The sequence below is a fragment of the Perna viridis genome, chromosome 2 (assembly GCF_037379345.1).
Source record: "Perna viridis isolate PV_CMFRI_1.1 ecotype Kerala chromosome 2, ASM3737934v1, whole genome shotgun sequence".
NCBI lineage: Eukaryota > Metazoa > Mollusca > Bivalvia > Mytilida > Mytilidae > Perna > Perna viridis.
In genome coordinates this window covers 37297584-37320720 of record NC_142446.1, presented here as the reverse complement: position 1 = coordinate 37320720, position 23137 = coordinate 37297584, and the positions used below count along the sequence as shown (strand labels likewise).

Genomic DNA, 23137 nt, shown 5'->3' with positions numbered 1-23137 from the left:
TTTTTTTTGAATTCTTAGTAAGCAAAAATGTATTTTTTTGTTGAAAAAACGCATATAAAAAAAAGGGGGTCTGCCGCAGCGTTTTTGATTCCAATGAAAAACAAATCAGAGGTTTTTACATAATATTTGTTTATTTATTTCTGTTTAATGGATTACTCTTGAAAGAACAGCAAAGTATCAGAATTCTACTACCTTCCAATTTCCAAATATGAATATCCAAAAATGGCACTTTAATTCATGATGCTGTTGACACATAGCAAAAAAAAACTAAGTCCAAAGTGTTTTTTTGCCGATTTTAAAAAAGTGTAATTTTCTTTGTATCTAAGATACAATTTTCCTGAATGGCTTAAATCAAAGTATGAAATGGCTTTATTTATATGATTAAGACACAATGTATGAATTTCTTTACCTGTTTGACTTATGTGGGCCACAGAAGTGCCCAAAATGTGACATTATTGCCTTCGCAAGAAAAATGACCAAAATTTTGAACTTTAAATTGTAATAACTTTTGAACCCCTTGACCGATTTTAAAAATTTTTGCACCAAAAAGTTACATTTGTTGGGCTCTTTCAAACTAATATAAACTTGTACATTTTCTACATACTTCATATTTTGACTGACCTCCCTACTATAGATGAAAATGTACCATGAAAATTTTTCAAGTAGTCCTGTCCAAAATTAAGGTGGCATTGGACTACTGTTAGTGTGGATCCCTCAATATATACCAAGGAGTTAAATATAATATATTATATTAACTCCAAGTTGTATTTACTAATAATGTTTGCTTAATATTTTTGTGCATAACTTTACACATTAAATTACAAATCCAAATCTTTTTGTAACTTGTGTTGCATGCGTAAACTTAATCCTACAAAGTAAGAGGTTGGAATTCTGTTCCTCCATACCCCAACCTCTTACGTCTGAACACAATATAGCATTACGCTCGTTCCGACATTCTTATAAACAGGCAGAATTATAGTGAAATATTTACCATTTAAAACATTTTATACAGTTTCTTTACCCTAACATGGAAGGAGGTGACTAAACTTAAGAAAAACAAATGACCAACCTGATGAGAAAATCCAGCAATCCTGGAAATCCTTTGTAAAAACAGTATAAATGAACATCGTATTTTGTTTTCAGCATTCAGTTTTGAATGTGTGCATACAATTGATAAAATTATGGGTTTTAAAATATTATATTAACTAACAAATTGTCATTACCAACTTAAAGTTTGTTGTGTCAAAAATAAATTGTATTCTGTAAAATTATTGACCTAATAAAAAATGCCTGGTCACTTTGATAACTGTCTCCATCACAAATGTTTCCTAGGTATTTAACAAAAAATTGGGATTTCTTTTGCATGATTTCAGGTGGGTAATACTTCTTTTTTGTAAATAAAATACTGAAAATATTTCAAGACACATGTATAGCTTATTCACATTTGCGGTGGCTTTCAACATGTCAGATGCTAGAGGTAAAGATGGGACCAAGTCAGAAAATATCATGCCAGACAAGTTGTCTGACAACCTGTAGCATTGCTGGAGTAACATACACTTTCATTTTTTGTAAAAAAAAATAGTAAAAAACCTTGTTGTCACTCTGATATATTGAATGATATATTTATTGCAAACAAAAATTGGGGGGTTTATACAAGTTGGTTTCACCCTATCTGTCCACAACTATTTTTCAAGCTGCTTGCAGCATTGCTACGAAACTTTGTGGGATAGGATATAACTACATGGAGATGTGCATACTGAATTTGCATGTAAGTTTTGGCAAAATATGTAGAAATGACAGCTGATGGGATTAGGTGTTCTTCAGAAAAACTTTGTCTCATGCCTTCTTATCTTCCGCACTACTGTACTTGGAGGTTTGTTATGAAACTTGATGGAGTGTTAAATTACCATATTGGGATGTGCATATTATCAGGACTTTATGTTAGGACACAAAATATAAAATTGACAGTTGATGCCATGGACTCAAGTGTTTTTCAGCAAATCCTCCTCAATGAATTTTACATGTATGATTGTAATGAAACTCAATGGAGTGATAGATTACATTATTGCAGTGTGCATTTTATCAGGAATTTAAGTTTACAGTAAATTTGCAGTCATATTCAGTTATTGCATCATATACAGATGTGCATAAAGGAATATTGTTACTGTCAGTGAACTCCAAATGGAGATAATTGAGCTGAAAGGCTATATATTTAACTCCATCATTTGAAGTGGGGTATTCTCTTTTTGAGCTTGCTCACAGTATTTCTAGTCTTTCATTAGATAATATTGTATTGAAATATATTCTTTAATGGTGAAGTAGCAAACTATCCTACATGTAATTGATAGAAAAATGTTTGTGAATATAAAAAAGTTGAACATACACATGAATTTGCAAGTTTTTTAAGATAACCAAAAATGGAAAATATAGGCCTGTATGACATATCAAAAATGATTTCTATTTAACTTAATTAAACTAACATTTGTAAACACTACCTGTATCTTTTAATCAATGAAAGAAATAAATACTGGTACAATATGAAAGTTCTGTTTCCAAGGAAACAAGAAGATAGTGAAGTGTAACAACTTTTCTCCCAATGAAATGTGAAACAAATTCAGACCAAATTCATTTTAGTGTATTCCAACAGCAAAATAGGTTACAAAAATCTGTCAATCTCTTTAAAGTCCTTCATGGAAACTTGCCATATAAAAACAATTACATACATGTAGTATTAAGTATAGAGTACTGGTATTTTCATTCATTATTTAAAAATGTTGGTTTTGTTCCAAAGATTTAAATACTATGTAAACATGAGTCCTTTCACATTGAATTTGCATTAAAACCGAAATACATTCCGGAGTACTGTAACTCTGTTGTGTATGACTGGTTTTAGGAGGTAAACCAGTAAATACACTAATAGAAGTCTGCATTGATTTGTTTCGGTCAATGATTTCCTGTAAATGTAAATGTAAAATGTAAGACCAGTTTATTAGGTTTTCCACGTGAAAAAAATTGAGGCATAGCCAAGATCTCTAGCATATATTTAATGTTCATGTTTTAATTTCAGTTGGTGATGAGCTACATTGTACATGTAGATAATAATTCAAATAATTCTTATTAAAAATAGATCTACATGTACATGTACTGATTGTTGCATTCAGTCATTGCATCTCATTATTCTTCTATCTGTTCAGATGACCAGAATCCTTAGAATTTTCTGTTTTAGAATACTTTCAATATCATGAAAGCTGAAACCTGATTGGATGGTCAGAAAGATCATCTGAACAGAAAGTAGAATATCATGCATGAAGTGACTGAGAGGAAAATACAACTTAGTAGGTCTAAGTTTAAACTGCAAAAAAAGATTTACAAAATTCCTGGTACATATACAGCTGTATTACGAATTTATTGCTTGATATATGTTGTGTTGCTTAAAAACATTATTTCTGAAAACCGACAGTTACCCTACTGCAAACATGAACATCTTTTAACCAAAATCGTATTTTCAACAGTATTGTTCTTGATACTTAGCAAGATGTTGGTTTGACAAAATGCAGAAAACTATTACATGTATGTAAAACCTAGCAAAATTGTATTTACTTGACAAAGCAACTTCTACAATGACAACCATCCTGAAATAATGGTAAACAAAACACTGGATCTGATAGTCCAGTGTTAGTCTATATACATGTAAAATGTGACTGTTCATCAAGTAAAAAAATTAATATTTGTTTTTGGTAGGAAAATTTTATTCCAAAGTGAATTTTGAATAAAGACTATTGAATCCACAGTGACTAACAAATAAGGGCCCAAAAAATGATATGTCTGTTTCCTACTACACTACCTACCCTAAAAATTTTATGGACATTTTCGCTCAAGCACTGTTCAAGTCTAGATTGTTTCCTCATTAACTCGATGTAAAATGTTTTTGAAAAATAAATAATTTCCCTACCTACCTAATACCTGCTCAATTTTTTTCTGGTAGCAGGAAACAAGACTATAATTATATTTCACCTAAACCTGTGACAGGTTTCTGCTCAAATTTCTTCACTATACCTTTTTCAACAAAATGATAAAGTAATATTTGATCGTATTGTAAAAGTACATTGTATCAAGCAGTAGACAAATGATAAATTCTGATTGAGATTATTGTATGAAATAATTGATAATATGGATATTAATATAAAATGTAGCTTCCCTAACCTATGTGATATTGACAAATGTATCAGGTTTATTATTCTGGATATTGATCGCTTGCGACATCTTTCCCATTTTACATAATTGAAATTTAGCAAATAACTTGATTCACTTACCTCCTTTTGTGAAGGAGGTTATTGACAGACTTGTATACATAAATTGTCCTTTCAGGAACAAAAATCATCCAAATAGGCCCATCAGTCTTAATTTCATAAGATAATAATTATGGCCAGAAAGATACCTCGGCATTTTGCCAATATGAAGCAAGCATCAGACAATTATTGAAGGTAATGAGAAAGTATGTCTACTAACATCCAAGCACTGTACAAGGCTGATAAGTAGTTCATGGACATGTAAGCCTCTATTTCTACTTATATTTTTACTGTACTTTTCGAAGTGTATGAGGTAAGTAGCATAAATGCTGTAGTAGGAAATGATATTTTAACAATTGTTAAAGAGGAGCAAGGAATACATGTAGTTACATTCAAGGAGGGAGTTCTCACAAAAACACTAAAAGAATGATACATGTAAGTTCAGTAGTTGCATTTGTATAATTGTAATATTTTGGATTCTGCAGTTTTCAGGGCTCTAGAATTACTATTTCATGTTCCCCATGGCTTGTATAGTTTAGCACTTGAAAAGTTCTACATGTGTAAGTTTGTCTGGTTGATATCTTCTGATACAGATTTTTTAATGCCTAATTTGTACATACACATGTATAACCAGAAAACTTTAAGATTGGTTAATGTAGTAATTCTACTGCAATTTGAACTTCTTTTGTATGCAAGTGATTGGATTTGTTAAATTTGTGTTAGGTAAAAATGAATGAATAGATACTAGACAAAATGTACCATACTTATTGTTATGGCCTTGCAACAAGTAAGTAAATTATTTGAAATATAAAGAAATTTTAAATACTGTTATACAGTGGATAGTTTATTGTTTTTAGATACTGTTTGTTAAGAATTAGTTACTCTTATAAAGCTGATTAGAGTTATCATTAGATAATATTAAGATATTTAAAGTTTGATTTATGTGATTATGCAATCTTATGAATAATTAATTAATCATATGTTACCTTATGTACAATCGGATTTAGATTGAAAAAGAAAACTATTTGGTGAATGCAAAATTCATGGTTCACTCATGATACCACTGTGTACATGCTTTCATCATGATGAACTAAATGTACACGCAGACAAAAAGTTCTGGTGAACTTTTAATGGTATAGACTTGTAAGTTATCAGTATTTTTATATCATGATATGATAAGTAGGGTTCATTAATTGTGCAGATGATGGAAGAAATTGCTTGTAAAGAACTTTTAATGAAATCCAAGTTGAAGTATTTCTAGTTCTCGATAATACATGTATGTGTATTGAGAGTTTAAACTGCAGATGTTGAAAGAAATTGCATGATTGGTGTACCATGAGGTATGAAATACATGCACATTGTGTACACAATCAATATTTATTGTTCTAAATTATTGTCACAGTTATTCACCTCTTGTTGAATGGTAAAGTCATATGAAGGTGAAATTGTTTAGTTTATATAGCTGATATCTTGATGTTGTACATGTATATAACTACGTGTCATTGATTTTTTATAATTAAATATATATCCTGAAAACCATAGAACTGTGTTGTACATTGTTTAATCTCTGAAATCTGTTTAGATGTACATATGGTACGTGGGTAGTTGGTTTAATTAAGTTCAGGCTGTGAAAAGGATTATAAAAGGCAATAGAGTTGAAGCAAAGGTAAAGGATATAACTTTGCACGAAATATTTTAAGGATTGACAAGGATATGGGGAAAAAGTACATATTTTAGGATCACTACAGAATACATGTTTGTTGAATTTGGTCAGACTCAATACATGTACAAAGCTTTTTATTTTTGCAAATTTATGTTGTGTCTTTTTTTTTTCTTCTAAAATACTTATGATACTATTAATAAAGGTGATAAAGCTGTTGGAAGAATTTGCATGGCTATTGCAGTATGTCAGCTGTCAAAATGTTCCATAAATACATTGTAGTATGATGTATACTGTTAATAAAGACTATAACTAAATGATAAACAGGCCCAGCTATTGGATATATACATGTACATTGTATTTCTATTGAAGTCATATACAAATACAAACTGACACAGTTATGGATATAAAAAAAAAGTATATTGGATTCCAAGTGTACCAGATTTTAGACTTTAATTACAAAATAAGCAAATAAAACATCTTTCTACATGATTGGCTTTTAAATATACATAAGTTAATGTTCAATAATACAAAAACAGAACAGAATATAAAAGTGGAATTATTTCCCTTAGAAGAGGAACATTTGTCTTTATTGTATGTCAAGTTTATTCTGTCAAGGTCAAATGTTACATTTGTATGTATATTTATTTTGGTTACTGGGTCATTACTTTCATTACAACTTTGGTATGAAACCTATACAGAACCATAGTATCATGGTGTAGTAGATTGATTATTTCAATTTTTGTGTTTGTTTTTACCATTTAATGAAAATCAGATGCTAAAATGTCCTCTAAAAGGTGTTACAGCTATGACAGCCATGATTATAGTTTCTATCATAAAAAGATTAGACAGCTTATTGATTTTGGTATGTTTTGTAGTGTAATGAAATACATGTTGGTACATTTGTACATATCTGAGATACAATAATATACATGGACATGTATATGCATGTAATGAGGATAAACAGTTAAACATTTCCTAGATTCTAGTTACAAACTAAAGTTATCATTAACCAAAAATCATACCATGACATGTTAGTTCGTTCACAATATTTCAGTCACATTTTCATTGATTAAGTTTTATGTTCCTTTTGTAAGTGGATTTTTAAATCTCTAACAAACCTTTTCTTCCTTTTTATATCGGTCAAAAGGAAGTACATGTAGCTCAAATGTTTTCCCATAAATTGCCCTTTAGATTGTGATGCACTTTGTATACTATAATTTGTACCTAGACTCAGAATGCATGAATGAACAGAACTGACATACTTGGAATGTCTTTCATTAAACACAATCTGTCCTTATGTGACCTTTAAGTATAACTAGGAATATATAGATAAAGATATTTTGTGAGACCTTGGTGTGATTGATTATCGTGATTGGCACTTTTGTATGAGGTTGGGAAAATTTTAATGATAGAGATAATTGTATCCAATTTGATTAGATTTAGGATGTAGATGGCATTAATTTACTGGTTATGTAACAGTAATGCTTTTCTGATGTATGACTTGACGGTGTTGTGGGGGTTTTAACGAGTAAATACTCCTTTCATCTGAAAGTTTTTGCAGTTGAAGTTAGAATTCCTGATTATTATTACATCTTGAGTTGCCAGGTTGGTGTTATGATGTCCTGATAGTTATAGCTATTATTGCATCTTTGAATGCAAATGATATCAAATTTGGCACCTTGCCATTGTAAGGTATTGAAGTTCTAGTGTTATTAGTATTTTAACTTCCTTCTTGAAGTACATGTACATGTATATTAAACCATGTAAGTAAGTTTTTGTAGAAAATCAGTTGATTTATGTGGTTTGTTTGGTTTTTTTTAGGGGTTTGGGGTATGTACCTGTTCAAAAACTAACCCTTTCCTTTGTTAGAAAACATCAATGTAATCTATTTCTTTGCTTTTCTGAATGCCATGAAGTTTTCACAATTAGTTACATTTTAAAGTTTTTTAAAGTTTTTAATTTTTAAAAAAAAATCTGATACTAAGTGTACATGAATGTTCACGTTTTGAATACTTTTGAAAAGCATTTTGTAAACATGTACAATGAATGTTTTCAGATTTTGGAAATAAAAATTTTCTTTCTCTTCCTGAACTGAATTAGAGATTAAATAAAATGTTCACTTGGAGGTAGTTGATACCTGTATATATTGTAGACATTGTGCTGGTGGGTGAAGGTACAAACACTATAATATTTCATGGAATTGAGTTATAAAAGCACTTAAAATCAGTTTGGCGTCTTGTGCAAGCTAATAATTTTATCAATTTATTGCATGTTTTAGTTTTATTATCTGTATCAAAATAGTGTGTGATAGAACCAAATTATTTTACTATTAATTTTTCTGTACCAGGATAGGACTTGCCATATTGATTTTTGTGGAAGTAATTAAGAATTTGTTTGCCTTTTCAGAACATTTTGTAGTATTGAGAACTTAGACGCCGACAACCAAAGTTCTGCCACCTACTTTTGACATTTGAAAGGAATGAACGATTGGCGTCCTTTTCTGTATGGAGGAGTTGCTTCCATGGTAGCAGAAACTGGTATGTTGTCATTGAATGCACTTATATCTTTAATTCATATTTCATAACAATTTAATTACAGCTTACATTATTCAGATATAGACATAACCCCTAAATGATATATATATTTTCGAAAACAGAATTATGCAGCTGAATCCCATGAAGATTTTTTTAAGTGGACACTGCAGTCATTTTTTAGGCTTATTTCCTCATGCCTGTTTTTTTTCTTTTTTTTTTTTCTTTTTTTTTTTTTTTCATTTATTGTCTTTTTTATATGTTTAAATGTTGGGTTGCAAATTTATTTTTTAGACATGCTTAATTTGGTCTTTCAAATATAAGAATCATGTAATTATGCTTCTTAATATTTCCATTCCTCGCTAAAGGATCCAGAAGAACTTTGACCCTGTGTACAGCATGACGAGAGATGTACATGTATAAATATTAATGTATTGAAATTTATAGCACTTAATACATCACAGGTGTTGTCTGACATCTGTCTGTCTTTATACATGTATTAAAATCATAGTTTTACTGCCCTGACCAGGAAAAGGCTTTGCTTGTATAGTGAAATTTGTCAGTCATTGAATGTTGCATGCCAATGATTTAGAAGATTTCATAGGAAAAAAAGTTCATTTCTATGTTGTACTACTTAAACACATAGTTTAAATGTTCAATTATATTTTTATCTATTTAAACTGTAGTATTAAAAGTAATTTACATGTACATGTAGTTATTGGAAAATGGCAGTAAAATACTCCCTATCTTTATGATATATCCTGACATTGAATGGAAGTTACTAACCCAGAAATAAAATTTTGTTTCATTCTAGAAGTTTTGTAGGTACATGTACATTAACATTATATGATATGATTTGTTTCCAGTTACCTATATATATGGTTCATTAACTTAGATACATGTACGTCATTTCCATGTATAATGTATCATGGAACTTTTAAAGGTATTTTATGGCATCAGCAGACCAATAAAAATATCTAAATTGAATACACAGACTTTTACCTAGTAATCAAAGGAATAGTAAAATGTCTTCTTATCCTGAATTTCCTATTTTAAAAGGAATTCAGGTATTAATAAAAGATACAGGTAAAATATTAAACCATCAAAATTTAAATAGGTGAATCAGATTAAATCGCATCACAATTTTAACTCATGATTCGTGTTCAAATACTGCATTTCAGCCAAAAAAAATACCAAAGTATCAGCAGTGGGATAATTCATGTATGTTAAATTAAAAAAAAAAAACATGAATTGAACGTGAACACAGGATAAAAAGAGGATGTACATACACCTTGCAGCAGCACTAGCAATATAAACTCATAAAAAAAACTGGGAGTTATATTAGGTGCACCATATGGGTTACTATATCTGTTAATGTATTAGTTTTCATAGTTATCAGCCTTTGGTTAAAGAAAAAAAGTTTTTAAGGTTTTCACTCTTATCTGTCCATTGTTAAAATAGGAAGAATACCCCCAGATAACTGCAATGTGTACAGTAAGTAAAAAAATTATGTGGATCATGAATCAGGCAAAATTAATGTTTAACAGTTCAGACTGTCACAACGTAAGTGTATAAAATGTTAAATATTAGTTCATTTATCTTTGTATTTTAGGGACATTTCCCATAGATACCACTAAGACTCGTTTACAGATACAAGGTCAGAAAATTGACTGTAGTCTAACAGAGCTGAAGTACCGGGGTATGTCCCATGCCTTCTTCAGAATATTAAAAGAAGAAGGAATACAGTCTCTATATTCAGGGTAAGTTAAGGTCTCACAAAGTTGATTCGTTGGTTTTCAGTTAGGCCTTCCCTCATTTCTTCTGAGGGTACCTCATTAGCCACTTTAATTATCATAATAAAAAATTATTGAATAAGCACCTCCCTCATCATTTTATTGCAAATGAAGTATGTAGAAATTTCCTTCGTCACTTTTTGGGGCAATTGGTAAGAGGAAATGTCTCCCTCTCTAATTGGTTTTGACATGAAAATCCTCCTAAGAACCAAGAAATTAACTTCAAATGGTCTAATTGTACTAAAAAAATAAAAATCATAGAAGTCTAAATTGGATAAGAATCACTTTAGCCATACATGTATTTCTAAAGAAAAGCAGGAATTGGGAGAATAGAATAAAAACTTTGCACTGGGTAGGTTAATGGATGAGACTACATTGGGACATATATACAAGCTCTAATCACAACATATATGTTGTGATTAGAGCTTTTTAGATTCATTTTACACCATCTTTATTATTGAACATTGTGGTCAGTAAAGTGAATGTTTTTACCAGCCAATCAGATCAGTAACTTACAATACAATGTATGCTTAAAGTGTCACCTTTTTCCATGGTTGCCATAATGTAATTTCAATTTATTTTCAGAATTGCTCCAGCTTTACTAAGACAGGCATCTTATGGCACAATAAAAATAGGAGTCTACCATTCATTGAAGAGAACATTTGTACCTAATCCAGAAGGTAAGGCAGGGTAGGAAACTCGCTCAAATTCTAGCCAGTCCTGAATAAAATTTTTCAATGTATTTACTATATGGCTATATTAATTTTTGCTACATTTAGCCACCCTCCCAGAAAAAAGCCAGTCTCAGGCTGGGGGGCAGGCTACTATTTCTAACTCTGTATAAGGTCACTAGAAAAAGCATTGTACAAAATAGCTGGAGTTGGATTGATTCCTATTTTCCTGTGTGGTTATAGGCAAATGATCTATTTATTTATGGTCACTGTATTACACATGGCACTGAATGAAAATAGTGCTTAAATCCTGCATGTAACCTAAATAAAATCAACATTCACTACTCTGCCCATTTTTATTTTCAACCCACTGCCTTTTTTTTTTTTTTTTTTTCTCTCTCTCAAATAATACATTGTAGAGGTGGAGTATTTTTGAATTATTGCCCCTTGTAGAAAGGCACTCCATCAGTCCATTGTCAATTTGACATTTATATAGACTGAAAAGATATGATTATTTGTTTTAGATGAAACCTTATCAGTCAATGTATTGTGTGGTGTCGTGGCTGGAATTGTCTCCAGTGCTGCAGCGAATCCCACAGATCTACTCAAGGTAGGTAAAAAAATAATGGTTATTCTATTTTAGCATAATTTTAGCATTCTGCTCTAGAATACTAAATGTAAAGAGATCCAGAAGAAATCGTTTGTCTCATGGTAGAGCCTGAGTTACAATTCTTAATAAGCAAAGGTTGAGTGTACTGCTCTGAACACAGAGTCAAAATAATGCAACAATGTATATTAAACTTTATTATGTGAATGTAGGAAGGGTTTTAACTATTTCTAGCAAAGAAGAGCTTATTTTATCAGGTATGTTGTCTTCATAAATGCAAGCAATGTATCTTCTTTAACTTTCTCAGTATGCTTTTATTATGTTAAGTAAGTATATTACATGTACACAAAACAAGTCTATTTCAGATGTGATATTTTTTATATACCAATTTATTGTAGGTGCGCATGCAAGCAACAGGAAAAGATGGAATCAAAGAAGATATGTTCTCAGCATTCGTCAACATATATAAACAAGAGGGAGTGCGAGGGTTGTGGCGGGTTTGTTTCTTTTATATAGTACCATAATTCCGCCATATAATGGTCATACAATATAGATAAATGAATTTTAAATTATTTTTTTTTTTAATTTTCATGATGTTTCTCAAGAAAAAAAGGTTTGTGAGATCGTATCTAATTTTATATAATAGCTACTGTAAACAGTTAATTGTTACTGTCAATAAATGTTGTTCTCACTCAATTATTTATAACTGGAACAGACGGATTGAATTTCAGAATTTTTTCCACTAGATAAATTAAGCAAGTACTGAAAATTTACACTCACTAAATTTAAGTTTTTTGGGTTATTTCTGGACTTTACCTATTGGACATACAGAATTCCACTAGCAAATTTTAGTGGAAATAATTTCTACTAGCAAAATTGAATTTCAACTTGCATTTAGCAAGTATTTCCCCTTAAATTTGATCACTGATTTTTAATATGGTCTTTACTTTTTCAGAAGTAAAACTACTTACATGTAGATATGAATTTTGAAGAATTCAGAACAAATTCTTCATTAGTGATATGTAGTAAAAAGAGAGATGAGAAAAAAAGTTTTGAAATGTATCTCAAAACTATTTGTTTTTCCTCTTAAGAATTGAGGACGTATTTGATACCTTTTTGATGTAACTTTAACAAAGTAAATGATATAAAAATATGTACTGTAAAGTTGAAATTTTCACGGGGTGCTATTTTTCTAGATTTGTTGGGTGTAAATCTCACAATCATACATAATCATCATCATACATCGTACATATAAAATGTCTGGAAAAAATTAAACAAAGTTATTGTGTGTGAGATGTTTTTGCAAATACATCATATATTTCATGACAAATGTAACCAAAATTAACACCATGCAAAAATTGGCATGCTTACAGTATGTATGCAATAAATCCACTGTTTCAGACTATTTTAGTGTTACAATAGGATCAAGATATGAACGAATTCAGAGATAAATTCAATTAGAGCAGTTGTTAATCCTTATATGAATTATGATATATTTGTAGGGTGTTGGTCCCACAGCTCAGAGAGCGGCCACCGTAGCTGGTGTAGAACTACCAGCATATGATTTATGCAAAAAACTTATAGTGCAATCTGGTTTCATGGGTGACTGTAAACCTACTCATTTTTTGTAAGTTGAGAGAAAAAATTTCAGTATTATTAATGTTTTTTTTTTGTTTTTGTTTTTTTTTTTTTAAAGTCTGTCAGGCTGTTTAAAATCTTTCATAACTTTTAACAAAAACGCTTTCCATGATTAATTATGATTTCAATTCAATAACCATGTATTTCATTCTAACCTTCATGACCAATATCCACCTTGAAAATTTTGAATAGGTGGTATCACAAGATCAACTTTTTATTTTTATTTCAGAGCCAGTTTTTTAGCAGGTCTAGCTGGTGCCATAGCCTCTACACCAATAGATGTTGTCAAGGTAATACTAATGTTCTGACATTATTGTTAGATCATTGGCTTACACCAAACGCTGCTACAAATATGGTATGATCAAATTGTTTGGGGGTTTCTTTATGTATAATCAAATCTGCTTAAAGTTATCATTTATAGATGTATCTTATTTTATTAGACCATAAAATTTACTGAATTTTAAAAATTATTTATTGTGGTGATACATTTATGCTCTGACTTTTCAATCAAATTGAAAACTAATTGGATTTACCTTTAGCATTACATAGCCTTAGTTATTATAGTTACTTTAGTAGATATTTGCATGTGTATTTTTTTTTAATATCAAAAACAGATCATATATATATTCTTGACGAGCTTTGAATTTCAGTTCATTTCATTTTAACTTGAAGTTATAGTTTTAAAATAAGATTAAGAAGTACAAAAAGTAATAAAATTTCTTTATCTGTTCCTTGTTCTGACATTTAAATATAAAAAATAATAAGGAAACAAATAGTCTTTCTTGTTTGAAGTTGGTTAAATATTATTAAAGCATAATGTAGTGCATTAAATAATGGATTTTATAATCAATAAATTAAATTTTAGTCTCTTAATAATGTTCTAAAGCTTGAAGTGTTACATAATTCTTTTTAGAAATATGGAAAGTTCTTCATAATACTTTTTTTTAATTTTAAGTTCTAAGAGGACTTATCAAATACAATTTTAAATACTTCTTAAATATTATGAAAATAAGATACACATACTAATTTACCAAGGTGAAAACACTGAAAGGTTTTGTACTTTATATCCTTGTTATTTGTTACATAAATTTAAAACATTTGAGATAAAATATTTCTTTCTCAGAGTCATAAAAAAACAAAAGTTTTGCTTTATATTTCCTCCCAACAAGCAGATTTGAATATAAGAAAAAAAATTAATAAAAACATCTATTATGCCATACAAAAACTATATATACAATGTATTACCAAAAAAAAAAAACAGAAAAACATGAAAAAAAGCAGAAGGCAGTTGTTTACCTAAGTAAACTCAAGATATTTTTATTGTTCTATGAATATTGTGTATTAGGAAATTATAGAGATTTAAATTAAGCACTGTTAACTCTTAGTATATATTAACAGACAAATACACATTAGCCTAACCTCACACACATACACAACAAGTTTAAAAAACTCACACTGTACAATGGCATTAAAGTTTTGGAGTTCCTTCGGTACGTTAGTGATAAATACAATTTTGATCATACCAAAAATATCAATATCAAACTGCCCATTCCATTCAAAGGACCTTATTCAACTTGAAAACTTTTTCCCTTAAAAAGCTGTTTAAGTTTTTTTAATTACATAAAATGAAATTTTGGCAATTTGATTGACGGATATGACTTTATACTTGTTAAAACTTTTGTTGAAAAGTATTATTTCTTGCATTTCAGCTTTTGATATATATTTTTCTTTTAAAGAAATGAGGAAAAGTCTTCTCATTAAGATTTGTTATTCTTTTCAGGAAAAAAAAACATTGATAAAGTTGAACAAAGTCCTGTAGCCTGCAAACACTTCAATGAAATCAGAAAACAATTATTTTTAAGATATCTTGTTCATGATTGCATATTGTTTTTTACTTATCTTATTTATTTGTTAGAGGTATTTTGACAGTCTTGTCCTAATAAGGAAAAAGCAAAAAAAATAAAAATAATAGTTTCCCAAATTACTTATTATTGCTAAATGATTTTGTTGCAGTCAGTCTATAATACATAGGTAAAATTGAAGGTTTTTTATTTGTGGTCAGTCCAAGTGACTTTAATCTGATCTTTGCAAATTATAAAACATTGATACTGCTAAGTGATGTCACTTTACATGGAAGTTAGCATCATATAAATGGGTTTAAGATAATCTGAGTTCAATTTAAAAAAAAAAAAAATAGACTACGGCACATAATACTTGTACTTGTATGTGCATTCCCCCTGTTTCATTGCTTTTTAAGTCCCATAACTTAGAAACAAAAAGATGGAAATTATTTGAAAGAAATATAATCCTTTTTCCAGTGAAAGAAATTAGCAGTAGAGCTACAGACCAAGTCTGTATAAAATCAAGCAGGTCTATGATGAAATTAGCTCAATTTCCTTTGAAATGTACATTTTTGTACAGTACTGTCTACATAAAATTATGATGGGTCTGTGTTGACAAAAAAATTCAGTTTCTAACACTGATTTTCATAAACAGAACATTTTATCTAAAAATTCTAAAAATTCTTAGAAGTATGTTGAGTTCTTCTATTGGTATTGACTGCAGTAAACAATAATACATCTGTCAAAAAAAGCTTTTGTATTAAATGGCAAAATCAATGCACATAATAAACCCATAACTGCAACCAAAAAAATCTAAAATCAGTGAAAAATGAAAAGGACATTCCTTTCATAAGGATGTTGAAACAAAAATGTTATTGGAGTCTCTTTTGAAACTTTTTTCATGTAAAAACATGACATGTAGACAGACAGTGATATTCCATATACTTATTCCATCAAAAGAACTAGGGTATGAAAATTGGCCACTGATAAGGAATGACGACTGCACCAAGTAATTATTCATCACAACATCTATTCGACAATTAACTTAAAAAGTCAAAATATCTCAGTGGGATATTATCATGTATCATATGTTTAATATATTGTCACAACCTTTTTGTAAACTTGGTCTATCTAGACCATGTAACCTTTACTAGTTAGTTGATTATTGTTTTATAGCTCGAGCTATCGTATTGAACGGAACCAGCGCCAGAGGAAAAATGAAGGCGGTTACCCACGTAGAGGAGGATGTGAAATAGCACTGGGGGCGTGGCTATGTCCCCACCCTGCTCTCACACTTCTTACTTATGTGGGTTGTATGGTAGCTAAGTGTAAATAATTCATTCAATTTCCTTTGTAGCTACATCACATTGTAATATTATTGTCAAATTAAGGTTTTCTTTGTTTGCATTATGGAGGTTTGTGAAGAGGAAACTTAGATAATTGAAAAAAGGAATTATTTGAATTTTATACCATAGTTTTGTGAAATCAGATATGCTTGATAATCTGTGCAATGAATTTAGTTAAAAAATGAAAGTTCCTCCAGTCAGTGACTTTTTTTTCATGTACAGGCTTTCAAGCGGGCCCCTATTTTCCTAATTTACTTTATTTTTAAAAAGCAGCCCAAATTATCCAAATAAAAGCAGAAGAATCCTAAAAAAGCCCTATTTTTGTTGAGAAATTACTTATTTTTCTATTTTAAATTTTTTAAATTGGAATTTCCCTTTATATTGTTTGTATTAATGAAATCTAGCTTAGTATACTCTCAGAAAATGAATATTATGATCAAATAAACAACTCAGATGACATTTTGGTGGTCATTAGCAGTTGCTGAATACAACTATTAATGGCCACTGACATGATCTTCTGGGTTGGTAAATAGCTTTTATATTGTTGTCTTTAGCCAGTGGTAAGTAACTTGTTTTTCTTTCAGTATTATAATTGAAAAAGAAAGAATGTCATCCCTTATTTTTGTGTTAAAAGCCCTAAAAAATGCTAAATTTAGCCATTATTTTTTAAGAATTTGACCCTTTAAATAGCCCTTGAAAGCATGCATGTACTACTTCATTTTTCTACTTTGAGCTTGGTGGTAGTCTGATATTTTCATTAGTTTTTAACCATGAAAGCTTATTGAGTTTTACTTATGAACTACCTTTATATTGTCTGTATAATACCAAACCTAATGTAAAAAAAAACTTAATACTTATCATAACTGAAATTAATCTCCTACATTTTAGTTCTGTGTTAAAAAATAAAAGTAACAAAATTTTAGGAATTTAATTTGAGGCAATCAGGGTCTTAACCAAGCATATCTGATTTAAATATTTTGGCATATTTCAAACTAAGTATAAATGAGAAAACATTAGAAAAGAATCATTTGCTTGTTCTATGTATTCTATTCACCTTTCTGAAATTTGTTCATAATAAATTCTGGAGAGCAGTCATGTATTTTAATACTTCATTTACATTATATATTTTTTTATGTTTGTTTTTATATGACTGCAAAAAATTACTATCATCTAATACTAGAATATTGTCGTCCTTGTTGGTCGACATTGACATCAATACAATAACTTGAGTATAAGCATATATATCTTTATAACATTGCACAATGTATCACAAGGCACAAAAAAAGTGCCGTACTATAAAAGGAAGGTTAGGATTGATTTGGTGTTGGGACTTGAACCATTTACTGATAAAGTGCCAAAACATGGCCACTTTGATTCTGGTCAAGTTCTTGTCCTTTGTCAAATACTTATTCAAATTCCTACTTCAGAGCTGTATGAAGCTTGAATGGTGAGTCTATACTTACCCTACATTTGAATGTCATACCAAGCTTCACCTTACAATGCATTTATTTTGTTTTCTTGTCCATATAGGTTCAAATTATCTGTAAACAAGAATTTGTTTCCCCTTTCGTGTGTAGTAACGTTTTATATTTGATAAACTTTTTTTTTATTTTCATTTGTTTTGTTTTCACCATTAAATTGTTGAATTTAGAAGTGTTTGAAACTATTATCTGGGAAAAAATACTCCCCTCTCCTATATCAAATCTTATACAGGGAATGATTGTTATCATTAACTGGATGTAAGGCATGGAACAATCAAATGAAATCAGTTATTTTCTACAGATAAGTTTCCTATGAAATCTACATCTGTGTTTGTTTGTTAAAGTTATTCATTGTAAAATTGTAAATTTAATTTTGTTCTTGTAGAAAAAAAAATGTTTAGAAAACACTAGCACTATCTTCACCTTTGGATTAGGATGTCTAAAATTTTAATATAATTGGAAGAAAAAAACAGCAGAAAACTTAAGACTCAATTTTGATGAAATGTTAACTACACATAAATCCATTCACTTTAGGGATGTATTTAAACTCTAATTTAGGACATTTTCTTGATTGAATTTAAATATTCATAGTTAGGTATAACTTTCCAAACAATTAATTCTAGTCTGAATTTTAGTAGGTGTGGAATGGTCACATATATTTCTGTATTTCTGAAAATTTTGTTATTTGCTTTTCTTACAAGAGCTTGTTCTTACATACTATTATGATTGATGGATTTGTATTATGTGATTCATCTTATAAGACATGTAACATCATATTTGTGAACTAAAACCTTGTGGTTTGAACTTTTTGAAAATTTTGGGTGGCACCAAGTCTGTATGTTTTGTTTCTATTTCAGACACGAATGATGAATCAGAAGAAGCTAAAACCAACATTAGTTATGGACGGTGGAAGTGCTTCCGTGGGGAAAGCTATTTACACTTCTTCTATTGATTGTTTAGTGCAGGTTAAAATGTTTTGTTTTGTTTGTTTGTTTTTTTTTTTGTAAATTATTATCTTTCCTTATTGACAAAGCTCAGGGGATGTGAACCATAGATTTTCTGTCTTTATGCTTACTTTAAATAGGGTCTGAGCCATTAAATTCTAGTCTGGTACAAAAGATTAGTTATTAAGTGTTAAGGGATTGTGAAATTTTTATTATAATGGGTAATATACATACAGATTGGGTTGTTGCCTCTTTGACATATTCACCATATCCATACTCATTATACACATCTAAAAAGGAAATATTGAGGTTGGCAGTTAGGACTAGTAACTGAAAAAAGTGATGGGAAGAGCTATATTATATATATGGTTTTTACCAAACTTGGAACATATTTTAATATTTTGAACATTGATTATCAAGGTCATAAGTTAAAGGCCAATATCACAGGGTAAAGGCCAAGCTTATCATCCCATGTTAGACATGTTTTTAAACACTGACATGTATGGCTTTGACAAAATATTACTGTAATTCTTAGTCTGGTCGACAACAAAAAATAAGAAATTTGTTACAGACGTATATTATGAATATTTGATGTAAGCCATTGTATATTGTAGACTGTCAAAACTGAGGGATTTATGGCATTATATAAAGGCTTTGTACCAACCTGGGTCAGGCTTGGACCGTGGAACATCATTGTATCCTTTCAGAGTTGCAACAATAAACTTCAATGTTTAACAAGTGGATGTCTTGAAGCAATTTTATAAAGGACTAATAAATCCCAGATTTCCTGCAAAAGTTATCGATACTCCAATAAATTTGAGTAATTTAAAGTTCAATTGATCAGTCATTACATACCCCAGCTTTCAGTCAAACAGGATATCTGTCTGTCCACTTATCTTTTAAGACTTGCAACTCTATCTACTCTTCAATAAATTTTGATGAAACTTTATACGTATGAAAAAGTTAGTTCCTTTATGTAGCTGAAGGAAAACATTGATGTGATATTTTATTTTTAAAGTATATTTGCTTTGGATATTGCCGTTGTCCTTTTTTTCATCCCTGGGGAGATAATTATTGTTACATGTTTGCAAGAAAGAAATAGTCCTACTTAAGGTTAACATGCTTTAGTCTTGTAAGCCTAACTTCTCAATAACTCTTGATAGATTTTAAACTTAATGTGAAGGTTTGGCATCATAGGTAGATGAATGTGAGGAAAGATAATTGTTGTATGACGCCAGTAAGGGGAGATAATCCAACTTACTGGTTTAACCTGTTCACACCTCATAAACTCAATGAATATACGTATGTTAGGCATCATGTAGACGTCCATATAAAAAAAGAATTATGGTTACTGATAAATACCTGTAAGTGGAGATTTTGTTAAGGTTTTTCATGTTTTAAGACAAGGGAGGCAGGGATATTCTGGTCAACTATTGTTAGATGACTATGTAAATGTAAGATAATGAAGATTTAGATAAAATTTAGAGTTTATACAAAAATATATCCAAAGGATAATGTGTTGGTAAATTCCTCATGGGTTACCAGTATTCATTGTTGATGTATTAACGTCTTTTAGTTCTCAGTGTAATTTTTTTTTTTTTTTTTTTTTTTTTTGGGGGGGGGGGGGGGGGTGGGGTTAAATTTAATAGTAAATTGAAATCAACAAACAATGAAATATTGCAGTATAATAAAACTTGATTGATATTCATTCTGTTTAAGGTAAATATTAAATATGTCCTATAATACTGTATCTGTAGCTTGTTTCCAAACGTTTCCTTAACCAATATCCAGTTCTTCATGACCTATGAACAACTGAAGAAAATCAACTGAGACTGCGATAGTAATCTTAGAACTTTTACTGATTATATTGGCTTTACCAAATATGGAAACAGTCCCAAGACAAGTGGTGCTTCTAAATGGAGGGAGGAAACAGCCATGGTTTTTCTGGAGATACTGGATGGAAATACAATACGCAATAGATTAAAATAGTGATAAATAATCATACAATTTGTTTATATCTTTGATCTTTAGCTGCTATGTGAGCTATGGAATTTTAGGAAAGAAATAATCTTTGATTAGACGAAAATGTAATTGAGTTTTGTGGACATAGGATACTTTATTGAGAAATGGGGGTTGGAAATAATGTATTTACTTAGTAGTTGAAATAATGATAGTTATGTAAAGGTGTCAAAAAGATATTGTGTATTTTTATTGTTAATTTTAAAAGATCTGACTGGTTTGAATTAATTATATGTGATTTTATGACTACTTTGGTTGTAGAAGTATGAAACTGAACAAAATTTGATCAAGCTAACAGTCAAGATTGCCTGTCATTTTCTTAGAAGGATGGCAGTGAACTTCACCATTCACTTACTTGCAAGATTGCAAATGAGGAATCTCATTATATTGATATACAAAAAAATGTAGTAACAATAAGATTGGATGAATTTTTGAGAAATCCTTTTTATTCCTGTGATACTCATTACCAGGTATATTAATGATATTTATACAGTGTATGTTATGCAGGTAAATCACTGATTTATCTGTTAAGTGTGGTTTCGTCTACTTTACAGGATTTTAGTGGTATTTTATGTTGAAGTTGACATTGTTAGGGGCAGTATATATTGTGTATTTTTATGTGAAGATTAAGACTTCCAAGAATGGAATGGTGTAAAGTTTTATTGATCTCAAGCTAAAAATATTTCCAGTTTCTTATCAATATTATTGTAAATCTTAAAAATTTTTAGACACATCTAGAAACAGGCATGATTATTATTTTTAAGAAACAACTGTGGGGAAGGACAACATGCATTCTGTTAACTTATCTCCCCTCCTGCATTCATATTCATAATTTTTTTAGATGCATTAAATTACATAGGGACATTTGGGTAAAATTTTGTATGCTGAATTGTTGTGGTTACCATATATGCCTTTTTTTAATGCTACTAAAAGTTAGCTGTAAATATTATTAGGATAGAGCAATTGTTCTTGATTGAAACTTACGATTATGATCATGTCCCTTTACCTTTTCTTTATTTGTAATTTTATAAACTAAATTATTTTTGTTTATTGTTAATTATTGTTACAATTTTTTTAATATCAAAATATAATTGTATCAAACAAGTGCTATTCAAACAATTAAAAAAAAGAACTCTGAAATGGAGAAAAAGAGGTATTTAAAAACAATTCTCAAAACCTTGTATTTTTATTGATGTTTAATTGTATGAGTTAACATTTTGTGAAAAGGGAGAACAGAACTATGAATTTTTTTCTCTTAATAAAAAATATGGAAAAATTTTGTTGTTTTATTTCTCATTCAATCTAATTATAATTAGTTCTTTTTATTCCAAATAGGTACTACTCAGATAATTTAGTAATGGTCCATTCTTCTTCATGTACAGGTATTATTTTTCAGAGTCATGTGGTATTTCTCTCTAAAAAGAAAATGCCTTCAAAATCATTAAAACTGAAATCTGATTGATTGACCAGAAAGGTCATCTGTTCACAAAGTAGAATGATATTGTGCAGTGGCTGAATCCAAAAGGTAGAAGATATAATACAGGGTAATATCATTTCAAGTATTATTCTTAGAAAAATGTATCCTTTATGGATGGAATATGGTTACAAGATAAAACAAGAACTAATACAAATAAAATACAAAAGAAACATGTTTAAAAAGATGAAAGGGAGGCCCAAATATTTGGCCTTCATCCTTTGTTGGAGGCAAATTGTGCTAGAGGAGAGAAAAAAATATTGAGTTTTGTGTGGAAAATGTGCTTAGTTAAATATTGAAAAGTAACCACATATGCTAGGTCAATCATACTTGGTATGCAGTTGCATTAGTGTCACTTAACATAATTCTGTATCTGTCTCATGCAAATGCTCCCCCCCAATACACACACGGTTGCAGTCTATTGACTTCTATATGGCAATTTCAGGTTAAGATTTGTTATTTTTTCTGCTTAGGTCCGTTTTATAAGAACCACTTATGCTAGGTCAATTATATTTGGTATGCATTTGCATTAGTGTCACTTTACCACAATTATGTTAAGACTTCATGCATGTGCCCCTGCAGTCTATGAACTGTGATAAGTTTTTGGATTAGGTCAGTTTGATTTGAACCACTTGTACATGTTCAATCTTATTTCGTATGCAGTGGCATTAGCATCACTTTAACACAATATTGTATCTATTTCACGTCATGGTCAATTGACTTCAAAATTTTTAGTAGATCTAGATTTAAATGTTAAGTTTTTGATCATGATTCGATTGCCAGGCTCACTTTTATCTGTTAAGTTGGTGCATTATCATCAGTACTTCACAGTTCCATATA

The 23137-nt window shown here is 29.9% G+C and overlaps 1 protein-coding gene across 3 annotated transcripts; it reads left to right on the top strand.

Annotated features, from left to right (window-relative positions):
• Nucleotides 1–4482: 4482 nt before the first annotated feature.
• LOC148624899 (kidney mitochondrial carrier protein 1-like) lies at nucleotides 4483–22102 on the top strand. Of its 3 annotated transcripts, none has more exons than XM_088568024.1 (11): nucleotides 4483–4550; nucleotides 8359–8489; nucleotides 10096–10243; nucleotides 10862–10956; nucleotides 11472–11557; nucleotides 11953–12051; nucleotides 13057–13181; nucleotides 13422–13482; nucleotides 18718–18825; nucleotides 19419–19499; nucleotides 20596–22102. In XM_088568024.1, exons 2-11 carry the CDS (start codon nucleotides 8432–8434, stop codon nucleotides 20632–20634), a joined length of 900 nt encoding a protein of 299 aa, XP_088424150.1. In that variant the 5' UTR covers nucleotides 4483–4550; nucleotides 8359–8431; the 3' UTR covers nucleotides 20635–22102. The 3 variants fall into 3 exon arrangements, with proteins under 3 accessions (XP_088424150.1, XP_088424148.1, XP_088424149.1); XM_088568022.1 differs by lacking the exon at nucleotides 4483–4550 and adding an exon at nucleotides 5807–5955; XM_088568023.1 differs by lacking the exon at nucleotides 4483–4550 and adding an exon at nucleotides 7627–7715.
• The last annotated feature ends 1035 nt before the right edge of the window (nucleotides 22103–23137 follow it).

What these genes read in the sequence shown, in the direction of transcription:
- LOC148624899 (XM_088568024.1), top strand. Translation starts at nt 8,432, where the DNA reads ATGAACGATTGGCGTCCTTTTCTGTATGGAGGAGTTGCTTCCATGGTA. An exon ending in TTCCATGGTAGCAGAAACTG is followed by an intron (nt 8,490 to 10,095) that starts GTATGTTGTCAT and finishes TTTGTATTTTAG; the next exon opens with GGACATTTCCCATAGATACC. An exon ending in TTGGACCGTGGAACATCATT is followed by an intron (nt 19,500 to 20,595) that starts GTATCCTTTCAG and finishes ACCAATATCCAG; the next exon opens with TTCTTCATGACCTATGAACA.